Here is a 14762-nt window from a genome sequence, read left to right on the forward strand (position 1 = left end):
TTCTGCATGAAGGAGTACATACCTGTGCCTAGTTGATCAAGATGATGGCAGAGGTGGACTTCCAAGAAAGAAAACTGGACCAACACACTAAGTGATGGCACAAACCAAGGAGTAAAACAGGAGTCAACTCTGGTACAGGCAGCTAATGCTGTAGGAGTTACAAGCTGATCGCATGCACTTTGTGAGCCAGATTCACTTTCCGAGCTGTGGAAGGCAGATAACAAAGAGGTATTTCAGCAGATGCAGGATTTGATCACTTTACAGTAGGACTTGCACATGTGCCATGCTGGTTTTCTGACATAGCCTATGTCATCATTCTGTTTCATAATTAACTGCTACTGTCAGTATATGTATTTATTTTTCCCTAGCAGATCATGGTAAGCAAGACCGCAATCCAACAGCACTTCCTACATCACAGCAAACTTCCAATTTACTGGCTTAAAACATGGATCACTGAAATGAAGCATATTTATAGAAAAGAGAAATAAAATAAGTTTAACAAAGTATAATACCATTATTAGTGCTATGAAAATGATCTTAAAGTTGATCTGGCCAAGATAACAATTTTTTACATTTGATTTTAAGGAAACCTACTCACAGCCTCATAGCAATCTTTATGTTTAAGCCCTTTCCCTGTAAACTTTCTTCCCATTATCCTTCTACAGTCATCATTTAAAAAGAATCTCTGACTGTTATATGCTCATCCCAGAGCCTTTTACTAACACCTATTACAACATATTTACTATACATTTAAATGCCATCTTATTGATTTTTTTTTCCTTGTAGTGTTCCTGACCCCATGAATATTTCCAAGCATTATCTTTCAGCCCCTTGAGGAACTAAAACTACATTACAATTCTACAGGTTGCTAAGACACCACTGAAGTACAAATAAACTTTCTAATTTAAGCCAAATCCATCCTTAATGTTTCTCATTCCCATTCCCTATGCAGTTTAGCATTGGAGTTTTCATTTAAAAGCACAGAATTGATTTAAGATCTGAAAATAAAATAAATTGAACAAAGGATTAACTAAGGCCTGTTTATTATTTTTTTTCAGAAAATAATTAGCTTTTATAATGCACCATGAATAGATTACCATTAACATATTAAAGATATTATAAATTCAGAGGGCAGTTTTCAAATCAACACGTTTTATGGTTTTAGGACCAAATTATTCATAATTCCTTTGTGTCTGCAATATCATTCATAAATATGTGGGGACTCAAAACGCTCATCTGTAAATGGGTGGAAATCCATGGGTAAGTTGGTCAGTACTTATTTTGTGTTACAATAATTAGCTTGTATGGTTTTTAACATCATAAATGAGATTCAACACAGCATTATATTTGTGTACATAACACATATAGCAGTAAACTCAAATAAAGATCAGCTATTTATCAAAGCATCATGACAGGACATAAATTATGGCCAAAGTCGCAGAATGCTTTGTGTTGGAAGAGACGTAAAAGACCATCTCACACCAACTCTCCTGCCCAAAGCCCCATCCAGCCTAATGTTGAGGAGTTCTGGAGATGGGGCACCTGCAGCTTCTCTGGTGTGGGTGAACTATGGTAGAAGCACTAATATTGTAAAGGCAGATCTGATCATGCAGCCAAAATACATGCCTCAAATGATATAACAACAAAGACAATCTCACATTCTCATGGCTGTTGTAGAGCTACAAAATGCACTGTGGACAGTCCATCATTTTTCAGTTGGGAAAAAAAGATGTGTTGCATTTGGCACAGCATGCTGTAGGAGGGGTGCACTAAAGTAGAGGAAATTCTAAATAAAACGGACCTGGCTTTAATAACATCATTTTATTTTTATTATCCTTAAGCATCACAATTTAAAAAATGGAAAATAGCTGTGTTTAAAGTCATGAGATATTATAAAGTATGGTAATTTTACATCACGCAAAGCAGTTCAAGCTAACTCTATGGCAACTGGGAACAATGACTTAACAGTGACTTGCTATATTCTTGCTGTTTTAAGAGTACAGTTTTTAAACCAAAACTGTCATTTGTGATGAAACCACAACATGGGAAAATATCCACTGTGAAGAAGAAGGGAAGGAGATTATACAAATGTATAGAACATTTTGTAACATAACCCACTTACACAAAGAATGATAAACTATTCTCAGCCAAACTGGGAAGTGGCTTTAGCATCTCAACAACCAAACAGAGCCTTAAATATAAGCCATTATGATTATAACTTGCTAGCTCTGCAAAATGGCAACACAATCTATAAAAACAATTTATTCCATGATAATTTCCTTTTAATTCTCTATTTTAAGGATTTCCATGAATCATCATTTATGCCATAATTGATTCTTTCCATAGACACTACACTAAATCCCAAGGGGGATGGTAGATTATTTCACTTATGTTTTCAAATGTATTCAGTCACTGAATAAGCATTCATGAATGTTCATTTAACTCTTTTTCATTCATTGAATAATGAATGGTCACCATATTCTTAAAAATAAACAACATATACATATATATTACATCCTTAGCCACATAGCTCCTTGATTTTTATACTTCTAATTACTTCCTGATCAATCTGAGAAAGAGCTTGCATACCACAGCGTTTGCATCATGACATTGTTGCACATTCCCATATTCATTGTGGTTGATATTTCTTAGGCTGTCAGCTACTATTCAACATATCAGTTGGATTCACATCTTCTCACAAACCTTATTTTCCTGTCACGCAAGCCACATAAATTTCATATTTTATGACTGATGTTAGGAACCAGCAATGAAGTACTTAAAACACAACGCTCTGCTCTCGAGTAGTAATAATTAGCATATCATAAAGGTTAAAACAAAAAAATCCTGCAGAATTTGAGGGAAAAATATTGTCATTGTGCAGCAGCTGTGTGCATATGGCAGATGTTAGGGTCTGACCCAAAATTGAGGATCAAACTAACAAAATAAACTTCAACAACAACTAAGCATTTTTATACTTCATTAATAGCAATTAAATTTGCTAATCAGTCATACAGCTGTAGCATGTAATTAACATCAAATCATCATGAGTACACAGGCAAGCTGAGATTCAACTTCTATACAGACTTTGCTTCTTGCTCGCAGTTGCAGACCTCCCTGCCCTGAAGCTTCCTGGTCTAACAGTTGGCACTTTGTGGCTGTTCTCACAAGTATATAAGATCTCATATTAAACATACTTGCTTGCTTTAGGAAGAAGCCTAACACTGGATGTATACTGTGGCACGGGGCAGTCTCTCTCAAAAAGAAAAAGGTTAGGGATTTTTTTGTGAAGTTGAATAAATTGATAATTTGATAAATTGATAAATTTTAGGATTCTTGATCACAAGAAAATATTCATCCTAGTAACAGTATGTTCATATAATGAAGACAGAGCCATAGCTTCAGCAGAGCTGCTGCCAACATGGACTTCTTATCCTTCTAGGGGTCTAGAAAGACTGGCAAATCTGTGATATATAAATTATCTCACAACCCATATTTCTCTTCACTGGACTTGGTTCTTTGAGGCTTAACTCTTCCATAAATTTATTCCTTTGTTTAGCTGTAACTTCATGTATTTCAGTGGTTGTGAATGGTCTCGAAACATCCAGGTCAGTGATGTGAAACTGGAGTTATTGACTCTAATGTGCCTCTAACACCATGGGTCAAAATCTCATCTCTGAGAAACAATTGCTCTTTTCCTCACTCGTTAAGTTACTCTGAGAAGGCTCATTTAGATTTATCAGGATTACTTCTTACATCAGTCCATCCTTAAGGAAGCCTGCAGTGCAGCCCTGTTTGAAGTTCATATATTGAGAGATTGAATTTCTATCCAAAACTGCTGCTGAAGCTGTGCATACAACCTTTTCACTTTTTCTGACTGAAACTTGCTTCATGCTTGCTTCATGCATCCCTCAGGTTCCTGGCTTCCAAAAGCAGTTCATCTGATCCATATGAATCCTTAGATTCCTAGTCTACTGTTAGTATATTTAGCTGTTAGCATGTTTATAATCATCAGATGACTATAAATTCATCAGGCCACCAAAAATGTCCAAGCTAGTGACCGCTGTGTCTGTACATGTGCCTAAGGAGCTGGTATTTGAAGGCACCTTCCCACAAATTCCCTCTTTCTCTTCTGCTTATTGACATTCAAATGCTCCAGTGGTGTGCCTAATGCTTTTTTCAGCCTTCTTACCTTCCTGCTTTCCCTATTCAGTGAGCTGCTTTTGCTTCAGTTTAAATCCTGTTCTGTCAAATGTGGTTTATGCTTAAGTTCTTTGTGCACACACAGAGTCTGGAGCACATAGAGCTTCTAGTGTCACTGCTGTGGAAAGAGAAATTGTCCCCCTGGGAGCCCTGGTACTTCAAGGTCATTCAGTATTTTTACTCAATTTTATTGCGAAACTCAGATAGCACTGAGGATGTTCACTATTCTGCAGCAGGCCTGCAGCCTCCCCATTGAAAACTCCCTTCTGAGTTTAGGCCTTCTGGGCAGGTGAGTTCATATTGTGCTCTAAAATGTTACTGATGTTAATCACAGTCTAAACTGCTGTTGTAATTTTTTAATATATATATATATGTATTTATGTATTTCATTTGAACCCAATAACCTTTCTTAATAATTACTACTTATTAGCTTATCAGAGCTCCCTGAATAGAACATCACACAGGTAATAGGGTGACGAACCCTATTTGGGCAGAAAACAATAAGCATGATTACAGTGTCAAATGCCCCGGTGAAAAAAAATCTTCTAAATTTCACTACTTAATTTTCAGTTCCCACTGAGTTCAAGTTTCTGTGGTGTTAAGCTGACCAGGAAGGCAATTTTGCCAAGGTCCCACATTCAGAGGAATTAACCTTGTCTAAAACACTTAACTTCTCAATGATGAAAATGCATTCTTTCACAATTAACATCAAGAAATCATTTCAAACCTGATACTATTAACAGAAACCAGATGTTTAATTTTCTTCATCGATTTTGTTAGCAATATTAGTATTTCTTGATTTCTCTGCATTCTCTAGCTTCACATACATGTATATGAACACAACACATGCACTCAAGCACGTGTCCATACACAGACAACAGCAGCTGGCAAATACCAATGATTCAAAAAGGTCAGTCTGGGATTTCCACTCTGACTACCCATGTTAAGAAGGTCTTTAACAGCAATTCCACTGCTTTTATGAAGGACCTTGTACTCATTTATTCTAACTTTACTTATTAATCAAAAAAGAATGAATGCAAATAGTGAATTGCTGTCACTGTATGCTCCCAAAACCTCCAGCTGTAAATATAATGAAATATCAATCCCCAGAGTTTTAAAACTCTGATTATTTTCTTTTTCTGTTAGCACAGTCAGCAAGCTGCATAAATAAACATGTAAGTAAAAATGTACTCTTGAAGTACTACGATTTTGTTTCAAAAATATATGTAATAGAAACGTGACTTGTCTTAGTCATTGGCTTGCACTGAGGACATTAAAGTTTACACATGGAAGTGTGTACAGACGATGATCATTACTATGTTACATACTGGATTGTGGCTCAGTCTCCCTCTGTTAATTACCTGAAATGATAATGCTTTTAGACTGTTTATAAATCTAAGAGAGAGCTCTTTTAATATGTACTCCCTGCCACGTGTGAAGGCAAACTATGGTTTGAAGCTCTTTTAAGAGTCGCTCAAATATGTAAGCATATATGCTTCTCTCCCAAACCCCTTTATGAAGATCTCCTCAGAATGCAGTGTTAGATTTCTGTTTTTCTTTTAAATTTGCCTCCTTAAAAATTACCTTTGGTCATCAGCCACATTCTGATTGCTGTTCAGGACGATCCTCCAAAGATCGGAGGCTATGAGCTCCTTCTGGTCATTCACAAGGCTGACGTTGGGCAGCTGCAGTTCACAGACCTTGCTTTCCGATAGACTGAATTCCCGGAATGCAATGAATGATTTCTGAAGCTCATCCCAGTACTCCAAGCTGCAGGGAATCTGCAATAAAAAGGAGATGTGGTAATTTCCTTGTACTTCATCACAAATATAATAAAGGGATTTACTATTCACACCACAAATGAAAAGCTAACTAAAATAAATAGGAATTGCCACATGGAAAACCACAACTGTAGCTGTTACTCAGATTCAGTGTTGTCTTGAATAAAAATGGTTTTCAAATTTTACTGTAGCGTAATAGTTCAATCTTTCTCTTACAGAAACAGCTATTTGCTCCATAGTATCCAAGCACAACAAAGCCAGTGCAGTAAATCATTACTTGTATTATGCAATCACAAAATCAATCAGGTGTCATTACAGTGCACTAACCGAGCTCACTTTAATTCTTGTTAAAGATCATTTTATTTTAATTCTCACTTTTGTTTTATTAAAAATATTAACTTGCTAATTACTCATTTAATCAGATATAATAAAATAATCAAAGATGCAGAGGAACAATAACGATGGGCAGCATGATGCCATGTGAAAGGTCAGCACATGAATAAAAACCTTGTGACAAATCACAGTGTTATTTGTAATCCCATCATCTTCTCTGTCACTAGAATATGGAATTTAGATGACTTTTGAAAACTCAGGCCCAGCAAATACAAAGCAGATTTAGTTTAATCACATTTTTTATTTTAAGTCTGTAAATAATCCAAACTCAATTACTCCTGGATGCTTCACTGTAAAGGAGGGAATGTCACTAGGGACATTTTTAAGCAAAACAGAAAAAAAAAAACCAACGTAGATTTTAAAGGTGTCTTATACATTTTTCCCCTTCTTTTTGATAATATAATGAAAATGAATGAGAATATGAATTTAAAATAAGAGTGAATTCAATACAACAGGAAGACTTCGCAATTAAGATACAAAAATCCACAATTACAAATGAGAAATAAAAGTCAAGTTGTCTGAAAACAAATAGTAAAAAAAAGTCTGTGTTCTTATATTTTCTTTTCATATCTTAGTATGTGTGCTTATAGACACACAAAAAGAACCAGGGAAAAAGTAGGAATGTGTCAGAGATTGCAGTAAATCTAAACACAGTCACAAAATAAGCCTCCATGAGTGCTTTCCCTGTTACTTAGTAAGGACTATAATGCATACAGAGGTGACAGCAGGCTGATAAATTAATGGGAATGAAGGTTAAGGAGGAAAATTCAGGGAGCTCAGTGGTTTAAGCTGGAGAGGGCAAAGGAACATAAATAATCTCCTCCAAAGAACCTTACAAGAATTAATGTGTGGAACCACAAAGCTTGAAACACAGATTTGTACTGCATCTGTCAAGTCACAGTGATACCTGATGACAGGAAAAAAGCAACCGTGGACACTGGTGGTTTTTTTAGGTCAAGATAAAAAGAAATAAACCTGATAACTGCTACAAAGCTCTGATGACACTATGTAAAATAGGGCAGTGTAGGGCAGTCCATTAGGAATGCTGACATCATTTCAAAGACTAGAGACTGAGAAAAGGGGATTGATACAATGGCAACATATCCTTTATAAGCTGCATCTCCAGCAGAAAATGGTGGATACCTGTAAGAGACAGTGGGAAATTATGAGACAACCAGACGATGCCTGGAAAAAGCAAACACCATCCTAAGAAATAACAGGTGAGATATTTCCAAAAGAGTGGGACAAATTTTAACTGACTTGTATATGACACCTGTGTGGTCTCATCTGGACTAGGGAATGCATTCCAAACTATCCATGCTAAAAGTGCTCCATCCATGCTCACACTGGAACCTGTGCAGAATCAACAATCAAGTCAAATGGGAGTCACCATCCCCAGAGGTGTTCAAGAAATGTGTAGGTGTGGCACTGAGGGGCATGGCTGAGTGGGCATGGTGGGGGTAGGCTGGCAGTTGGAATAGATGATCTTAGTTGTTTTTTCCAACCTTTATGATTCTGAGAAATACCATTGCTCTCCAGACACTACAGGAGCTAAACGCTTAATAGAGGAACAAGTCTAAAGAAACTGGGGGTCAAAACTGAGTTGCACTACCAATAAAGAATATGACTAGGAATGGAACATAAGAGAAAAAGAAAGAGGTCTGAGGACAGCCTTTGTGTTCATCTCAGTTGCTTTTAAGTTCTATTAACTCTATTAATATTCTATTATATAATTATATAATAATTATTATAATAAAATATAATAATTCTATCATATATAATTCTATTATGTATTCTAACATTCTATTAATTACAATATTTCTTTCTTTAGATTTCATCTCACAACAAAGTATTTTTTCCAGCAAGGAAAATAATCTCTCTCTAATAACAGCCTCACAAAACTGGAACAGAATGGCAGGTAGCAGGCATTTTAAAAGAGGCTAAGCAAGGCGATAAATTCTGCTCCCACTACAATTAATGAGCTGGAAAAAGTTGTTAAAAAGCACAATAAAGGAATTTCACAAGTTGCACTACAGTATGAAAACTATCAGTAGGGTGAGAGGAAAGTAAAATAGAAATTGAGAGCAAAGGCAGAATGAAAGCTGGAGAAAAGCCCAACCAAACAGATTTCATATATAATGTTTTAAAAAAAATGCTATTACTCAGTAGGTGGTGGAAATAGAGAACCTTATCTTGAGGAAAAGATGGCAGAGTAAAATGATGAAAATAACTATTAAGGCATAAAGTAACAAACTCATTTTCAGGCTCCAGCATAAGCTCACACAGCATTCTTTTTCAGGAACTTCATGGTAACCACCTAAGTGAATTCTTAAGAATTTGGAAAGGCAAATTAATCAGCATGGGACTCATCCGTATGAGCAGCCAGATAGAACAATGTATCACCTACCAATTCAAGCAGGCTGGTAGGCGTGAAGAAAAGATTACTCACATTTACTTTTGCACAGGAAGATGTTCATAACTGTTGCAACACGTCAAGAAATCTATCAGAACAAGATGCCGTGCATTTCTAGATATTATCAATATATTAGAAGTAAAAAGTTAACGGAGATTTTAAGTGATTACCTATACAAAATATGGCTCATGCTTTGGCACTATCCAAATTGTAAGCTTTCTAGTTTGAAGCTTTCAAAAGACATTGTTGACTCAGAATCTCTGATTCCTACATATCTAGCTTTAATTGTTCTAGGGGGTTTATTGCTTTTGCCTGGTCTGGATAAATTTAAGGAAAGATGGTAGCTCTGGGCAATATCAGTTGCCAAAAATAATAGTTGTGAAAGCCTGGAAATGGGCTACAACTCCAGAACTGAGTCATAGGCAGTGGGAATAAATGAATTAGCTACAACAAAAAATCCCACATGTAGAATTGAATACCATACTTCTATCTTCAGTATTTGAATAAAACCTAAGCTATAATTTGGATAATTGTTACCTCTTACCAAATTTGACCACTTGTGCTGCCTCTCCAAAACGAAACACTGAAGAAGTGCATCCAACTGCAAAAGCTTTTTGTTTCTTTCCTAGCTCTCAATTTTTTTTTCCTTATAGTGAAAATTCCTATCTACAATGACTCCATTCCCATGTAAAATGTAAAAAGAGCAACTACTGTACAGCATATATGACCGATATGTGTATAGAACTATCTAACTCTAGTCTTGGATTTAACCAGGAATCTCCAAGATGTATTTTGAAAGAAAAACTACTGCACACTCATTCAGACTCCATAGCAGTGGAGGGTACAACATCAGTTAAATGTTTTTTTTCAGTAGCAGTAACAACAGAGAACAGAAGCAGAAGTGAAAAGGTACATGATGTCAGCCTCAACTCCACAGCTGAAAGAAATTTTAAACAAATCAGTTAGAAAATTTGAATGTTTCCCCTTTTTCTTGTTACCTGTGGACTACAAACATGGGAGACTGTGGGACACAGTCTGGATTAAGAATGAAAATGGTGTATTAATAATTGTAATAGAAAGGAATGCAGCTGTGTTTGAATGACAGTTCCAGTTCTGTCCAATGCAAGGAAAGAAAACAAAGAAACAGTTTTGCTGAAATAGCTGCCTTGGAGCAGAAATCTTTAGATTTAACATCATTTCCTATTCTCTGTGAATCTCTCATTTCAATCTACTTTAAGAAAAAATCATCATGCTTATTACCCCAGCACAGACATTACTAAAATCACCTCTGTGAACACCTACCAGTTCTCTACTTGATTTGAATCATTCACACTTTGCAAAAAAAAAATCCCAAACACAACAGAAAAAGCAACCTCACCCCAAATCCCCCTTGCAAAAACAACCACCAAAATAGAACCAACAGAAAAACCCAAACAAAACAAAGAACAAGAAAACACCAAAAAAACCAATCAAACAAGAAAAAGAAACTTGAAAGCCCCTCTTAAAACTCTCATCATTCAACTCATTTCCTGAATGCTTGTTAATCAATCAGCAAGACAGTATTGATAACCAACATAAATATTCCTACTTATGCACTACAATGTGACAGACCATGTTTTTTCTTTTTCATCATACATTATGTCACACATTATGTGTTCCCGGATAATTTAATTCCTACCTTGAAAGTGAAGGTTGGAAACTGCTATAGAATCTGTTAACACTATGTCACTTATTAATCTTTTCATCCATGTGTTGTACACCCCACTGACCACATGTGTATTCTGTATCTCTATGTAAATTTTTGTGCAAAAAGAGGATAGAATGGAAAAGAAAGCACTGTTGATCCATATGCTCTTTCTAAAGGCTTTTATGATGACAACATAATTCTAGATCTCCCTATGACCTGATGTTATCCTTCCAGTTATAGACCACGTCATTAGTTTGGGTTTTAAAAGGTTTGGGTGAACATCATTTTCTGTGGGATATTTCAATAGCTGAGCTCTGCAGCTGAGCAAAGGGCCACCACCACACTTCTACAAGCTTTCAGGTGATAAATGATCACATCTATTACTCACCATACACGCTGCCCTGATATTGACAGACCTCAGAGACAAACTTCATTGTTGTTTAGGACAGAAGTAATTTAAAGATCTCATTCTTTTAGTAAATAACATATTTTTCAGAAACTTTATTTTTTTGTTTGTTTGTCTAGGAAAAAACTACAGCCTTCTGCATAGTTCTGTGAGGTTAATGAATTAAGAGGATATAAAGGCTTGGTTGTTTTATTACTTAGATACTGAAAAATATCATTCTTTAAATAAGTATTAAAATACATCAGAAATTATGAAATCAGTATTAAAAGTAGATTTTAAAATATATACATCCAGATATTTAAAGAGAAAGATATCAGTGGTTTGGTTACAAGAAAACCTGTTCAAGGCAATTTTTGGTGATGCGTCCTTTTCATTTCTGTTGTTTTAGTTTTTGCTAGAAAATAAGTGAATTACAGAATAAATGCTTGTTTCTTTACTCTCAGTCCCTCAGATGGTGGGTGTTTCCTCTAGGAAATGAAGTTCTTCTTGTTCCAGAAAACAAGAAAACTGAAGACAGGAAGCATGTGTGTGTTTTATCTTCTCAGAGTACGGCCACCTCAGTGAAAGAGAGGCAGAATACAATACAAACTTGTACTTTGTGTCAGACGCCAACCCATGCTGAGATTATAACTCAAGCTTCCTGAGTAGGAATAAACTGATTGCACTGTAATAAAGCTACCCTGTTTTTAGGATATTTTCCCATTCCAGGGCCAACTGCCCTAAAGATACAGTTCTGACTTCAGGTGAACAGAAGCAGCAGCAGCAGAAAATAATTTACACAGGGAAAATGCTTGGCTGTGATCACACAGAACTTAACTACTAAGTTTGATTTCAAATTATGAGTTACATAAAAACAGAGAAAAAACCACCTGCAGAAAAATATATAATGTATAAAACATGCTTAAAAGAGATATTATGAAATAGAAAAATATAACAGTATTTATCTCTACAATATTAAACATTAAATGTTATTCTGTATGATATTAAATAGATCGATAGCTCCTTACTATGCCTATTTGCACTACACATCCAATCCAGAATGAGCAGCAGACCACCACCTGCTGTAGGATCCTTCAACATTCACAAGGCCCCTTATCTTCCCCTGTGACTGACAGAAATCACACTGCCTGCAGCAGAACACTTTTGTAGCCTTACAGCTGTTGCTGTGTCCTGTCAGTGCAGAAAACCTCTGCTGGCACAGCCAGAGATCACCACTTTTCCCTTTCCATGAAAACCCAGATGAAAAAAAATAAAATAAGGCCGTTTGCAGTGAGCTAGACATTTAATCTGTGGGTAGTACTACTAGTTTTGGTACCAGCACTAAATACATTTTAGCTGTACGAAGTATTTTCTTGCCCCACCACAATCCCTTCTGTATTTTCGGTAGGATTTTCTATTACTTTGACACTGCCTTTTCCCTTTAAACACCCCTTGTGTTTTGGGCTGTAACAGTTATTCCACTGTGGCACAATCTCAATTTTCAGCAGTCAGTAATAATCAGATACCACAAACTATGACATTTAAAAACAAAACCAGCAATGTAACATTTCTTCATGGAGTTTGCTTTATTTCTCTTTGAGGTGTTGTAGCTTTGGGACTGATTTGATTAAACCACATTAGATTTTGAATATTTGCTACAAAATGGAATATCTGCCCTATTTCATTTTTTTTCCCTATGCATATCGAGGCAACTTATTTTGTTTACTGGGTAATGACATACACCTCAGCTCTTTCAGCTTCATTTAACAAATTAACCGATGGCACTATTCACGTACTTATTTAATTTTGCTTACGTTTACATTTGTACCGCAGCTTATGAAGTAAATTAAATACTGAACTAGAATAAAGAGATGTGAAAGAAAAGTCACGTCTTCCGAGAGAAATTGCTCTTTAGAAACACATAGCTGTCTTTTAGCTGACTTTGGAAAAAAAAGCTTCTATACATCTTCAACTAATAGAAGCTATAAAAAACCCTTTGTAATATTGGAACCAGTTGAGAAACCACAAGCATTCAAATGCAGGAAATCATGATTTTATAACATTTTAATGTGATCTACTCTTGGGAAACAAAGTTAACCAAGCCCTATTTCTGTACAGGAAATATTCCACTGTACAGTTGTAATACATTGTGGTGAGGGGTACAGCTGCAAATTTTTCACCTGTAATGCCCCACTGGTATTGTGGCTTACTGAATTGCATCAAGATTGCCTTCCTGTCCGGAAAGCCCTCTAAGTACAAACAAGACTCTAAGCCCAGGTTTTATTTTCCCTTGGTATCAGAATATGGTAATTTAAGAGCCCTGAGAAATGCTTTTTAACCTTTTAGAAGAAATATGTAGCATTCTTTTATTAGGAACTCTGTTCCTTGCCTTTTTAAAACAACATGTGACCAACTTATCTTATCAATTTATCAGGCTAGCAGGTTCAGAACGAATGCAGGTGTGTATAGTAATGTAATCTGTCACAGATACTGACTTTTCCATTAGAGAAAAATTACTTTAAACACACTAATGGCTTTGTTACGAGAGCGTAGAGCAGTGCTACGCTATAATTAAGAAGAGTTCCGCAGGATTTTTTTTTAAACAGGAAAATGCATGTACTCTTATATGTTTCTACCCCCTTTTTTTTAATACTAGATGTCATCCGTCTTGACACTAAGTTCATATGAAGATCGCTCACTTGTCCAAAAGCAAAAGCAACAGCATTTCATTTAATCTCCTGAGCCCTTGCTTATTTTCTTAATTTATTGTTGTAAATATTGATAAACAAATTTATATTGATAGGAGATCTTATGTTGAAGACTTAGCTACTTATTGCACTATTTTTCTATTCTCTTTCCCTGATATAGGAACAATCCTTCACATTCAATTCAAGGCTTTTATTTTCTGGGTTTCAGTATTTGTTAACAACGTAAGCACTATACTGTTGAAATGCAGTCACCTCTGGGATTGAGGGCAGCAAGCTATTAATACACGAAGCACTGTGTAATTTTAAGTAAATGGGATATTTTGACCACATATTCTCACCACAGTAAAGCCCTACTCCTACAAAAAGTGCCACAAAATCTCTGTGCAGCAGAAAGGACGTCGGTTTGCAAAATTTCATAAATCAGACTTACAAACTCTGAAAAGTACAAAACACAATGAGAATGTAAATCTGTCATTAGGATAATCTGATGGTTTCGTCAGTTTTCTGGCACCCAGCAGAATTTTCACTAGCTCAATAACCCCAAAGGGTAAATTTCAGTGCGATGCACAGGCAAATTATGCACAACTTCCATTAACATTCCCAACAAGTTACGCTTAACTCCCTGCAGACTGCACCGAAACCACACTCCAAGCGATACAGTCTCATCTTGATGCAGCGAACACTAAGATCACACAGCAAAATAATTAAGATTATACACACAAAATACAGTAACAAAATAGTAAAGTCTGAGCTAATCCTACTCCCAGGCAAGGAAGTTCACAAATAATGTTTAAAGCTGGAATTCCTAAAGAGAACAGGCTCTGTTTCAACATCTGCTTAAGACTCAATGTACAACGCTGCGACTTCTTTAGCCCCTACTTCCTCCCTGGAAAGAGAATGAAGACAATGCAGATCATTAATAGCAAGAGTTTTATCGTTCAAAAACATCCAAAAATGTGCAAAATTTTGCCAGTATCACAATACTTACATGCAGATCATCTGAAGGGTAATTGGTTCAGGCTAAAAGCCAGTCTTCAGCCCTCTTAAATAGATTGAATGTTTACATAACGACCTGCATTCATTTTGGTATGCGTGTATGCGTATAAACATCGAGTTTAGTGATGGGAAAAGAATTTCCTACATTATAATGAAAGGCAAGTTCTACTTCACAGTCAGATATGCTCAATAATTCTAC

At 35.9% G+C, this 14762-nt stretch overlaps 1 protein-coding gene across 11 annotated transcripts in view; it reads right to left on the reverse strand.

The window, feature by feature from the left end:
- Positions 1 to 14762, reverse strand: part of VPS13B (vacuolar protein sorting 13 homolog B) — a 394840-nt gene that overhangs the window by 56127 nt on the left and 323951 nt on the right. For all 11 annotated transcript variants that reach the window (XR_014942476.1, XM_015856027.3, XM_015856030.3 and 8 more), the window contains 2 exons: positions 5785 to 5981; positions 23 to 204 (listed from right to left, as the gene is read on the reverse strand). Coding sequence is in view for 10 of the 11 variants with exons in the window: in XM_015856027.3 (XP_015711513.2) it covers positions 23 to 204; positions 5785 to 5981 (379 nt within the window). In the remaining variant the exon portion in view is untranslated. The remainder of the gene's footprint in view (positions 1 to 22; positions 205 to 5784; positions 5982 to 14762) is intronic.

Source organism: Coturnix japonica, chromosome 2 (assembly GCF_054131305.1).
Source record: "Coturnix japonica strain WE chromosome 2, WE-NBRP24, whole genome shotgun sequence".
NCBI lineage: Eukaryota > Metazoa > Chordata > Aves > Galliformes > Phasianidae > Coturnix > Coturnix japonica.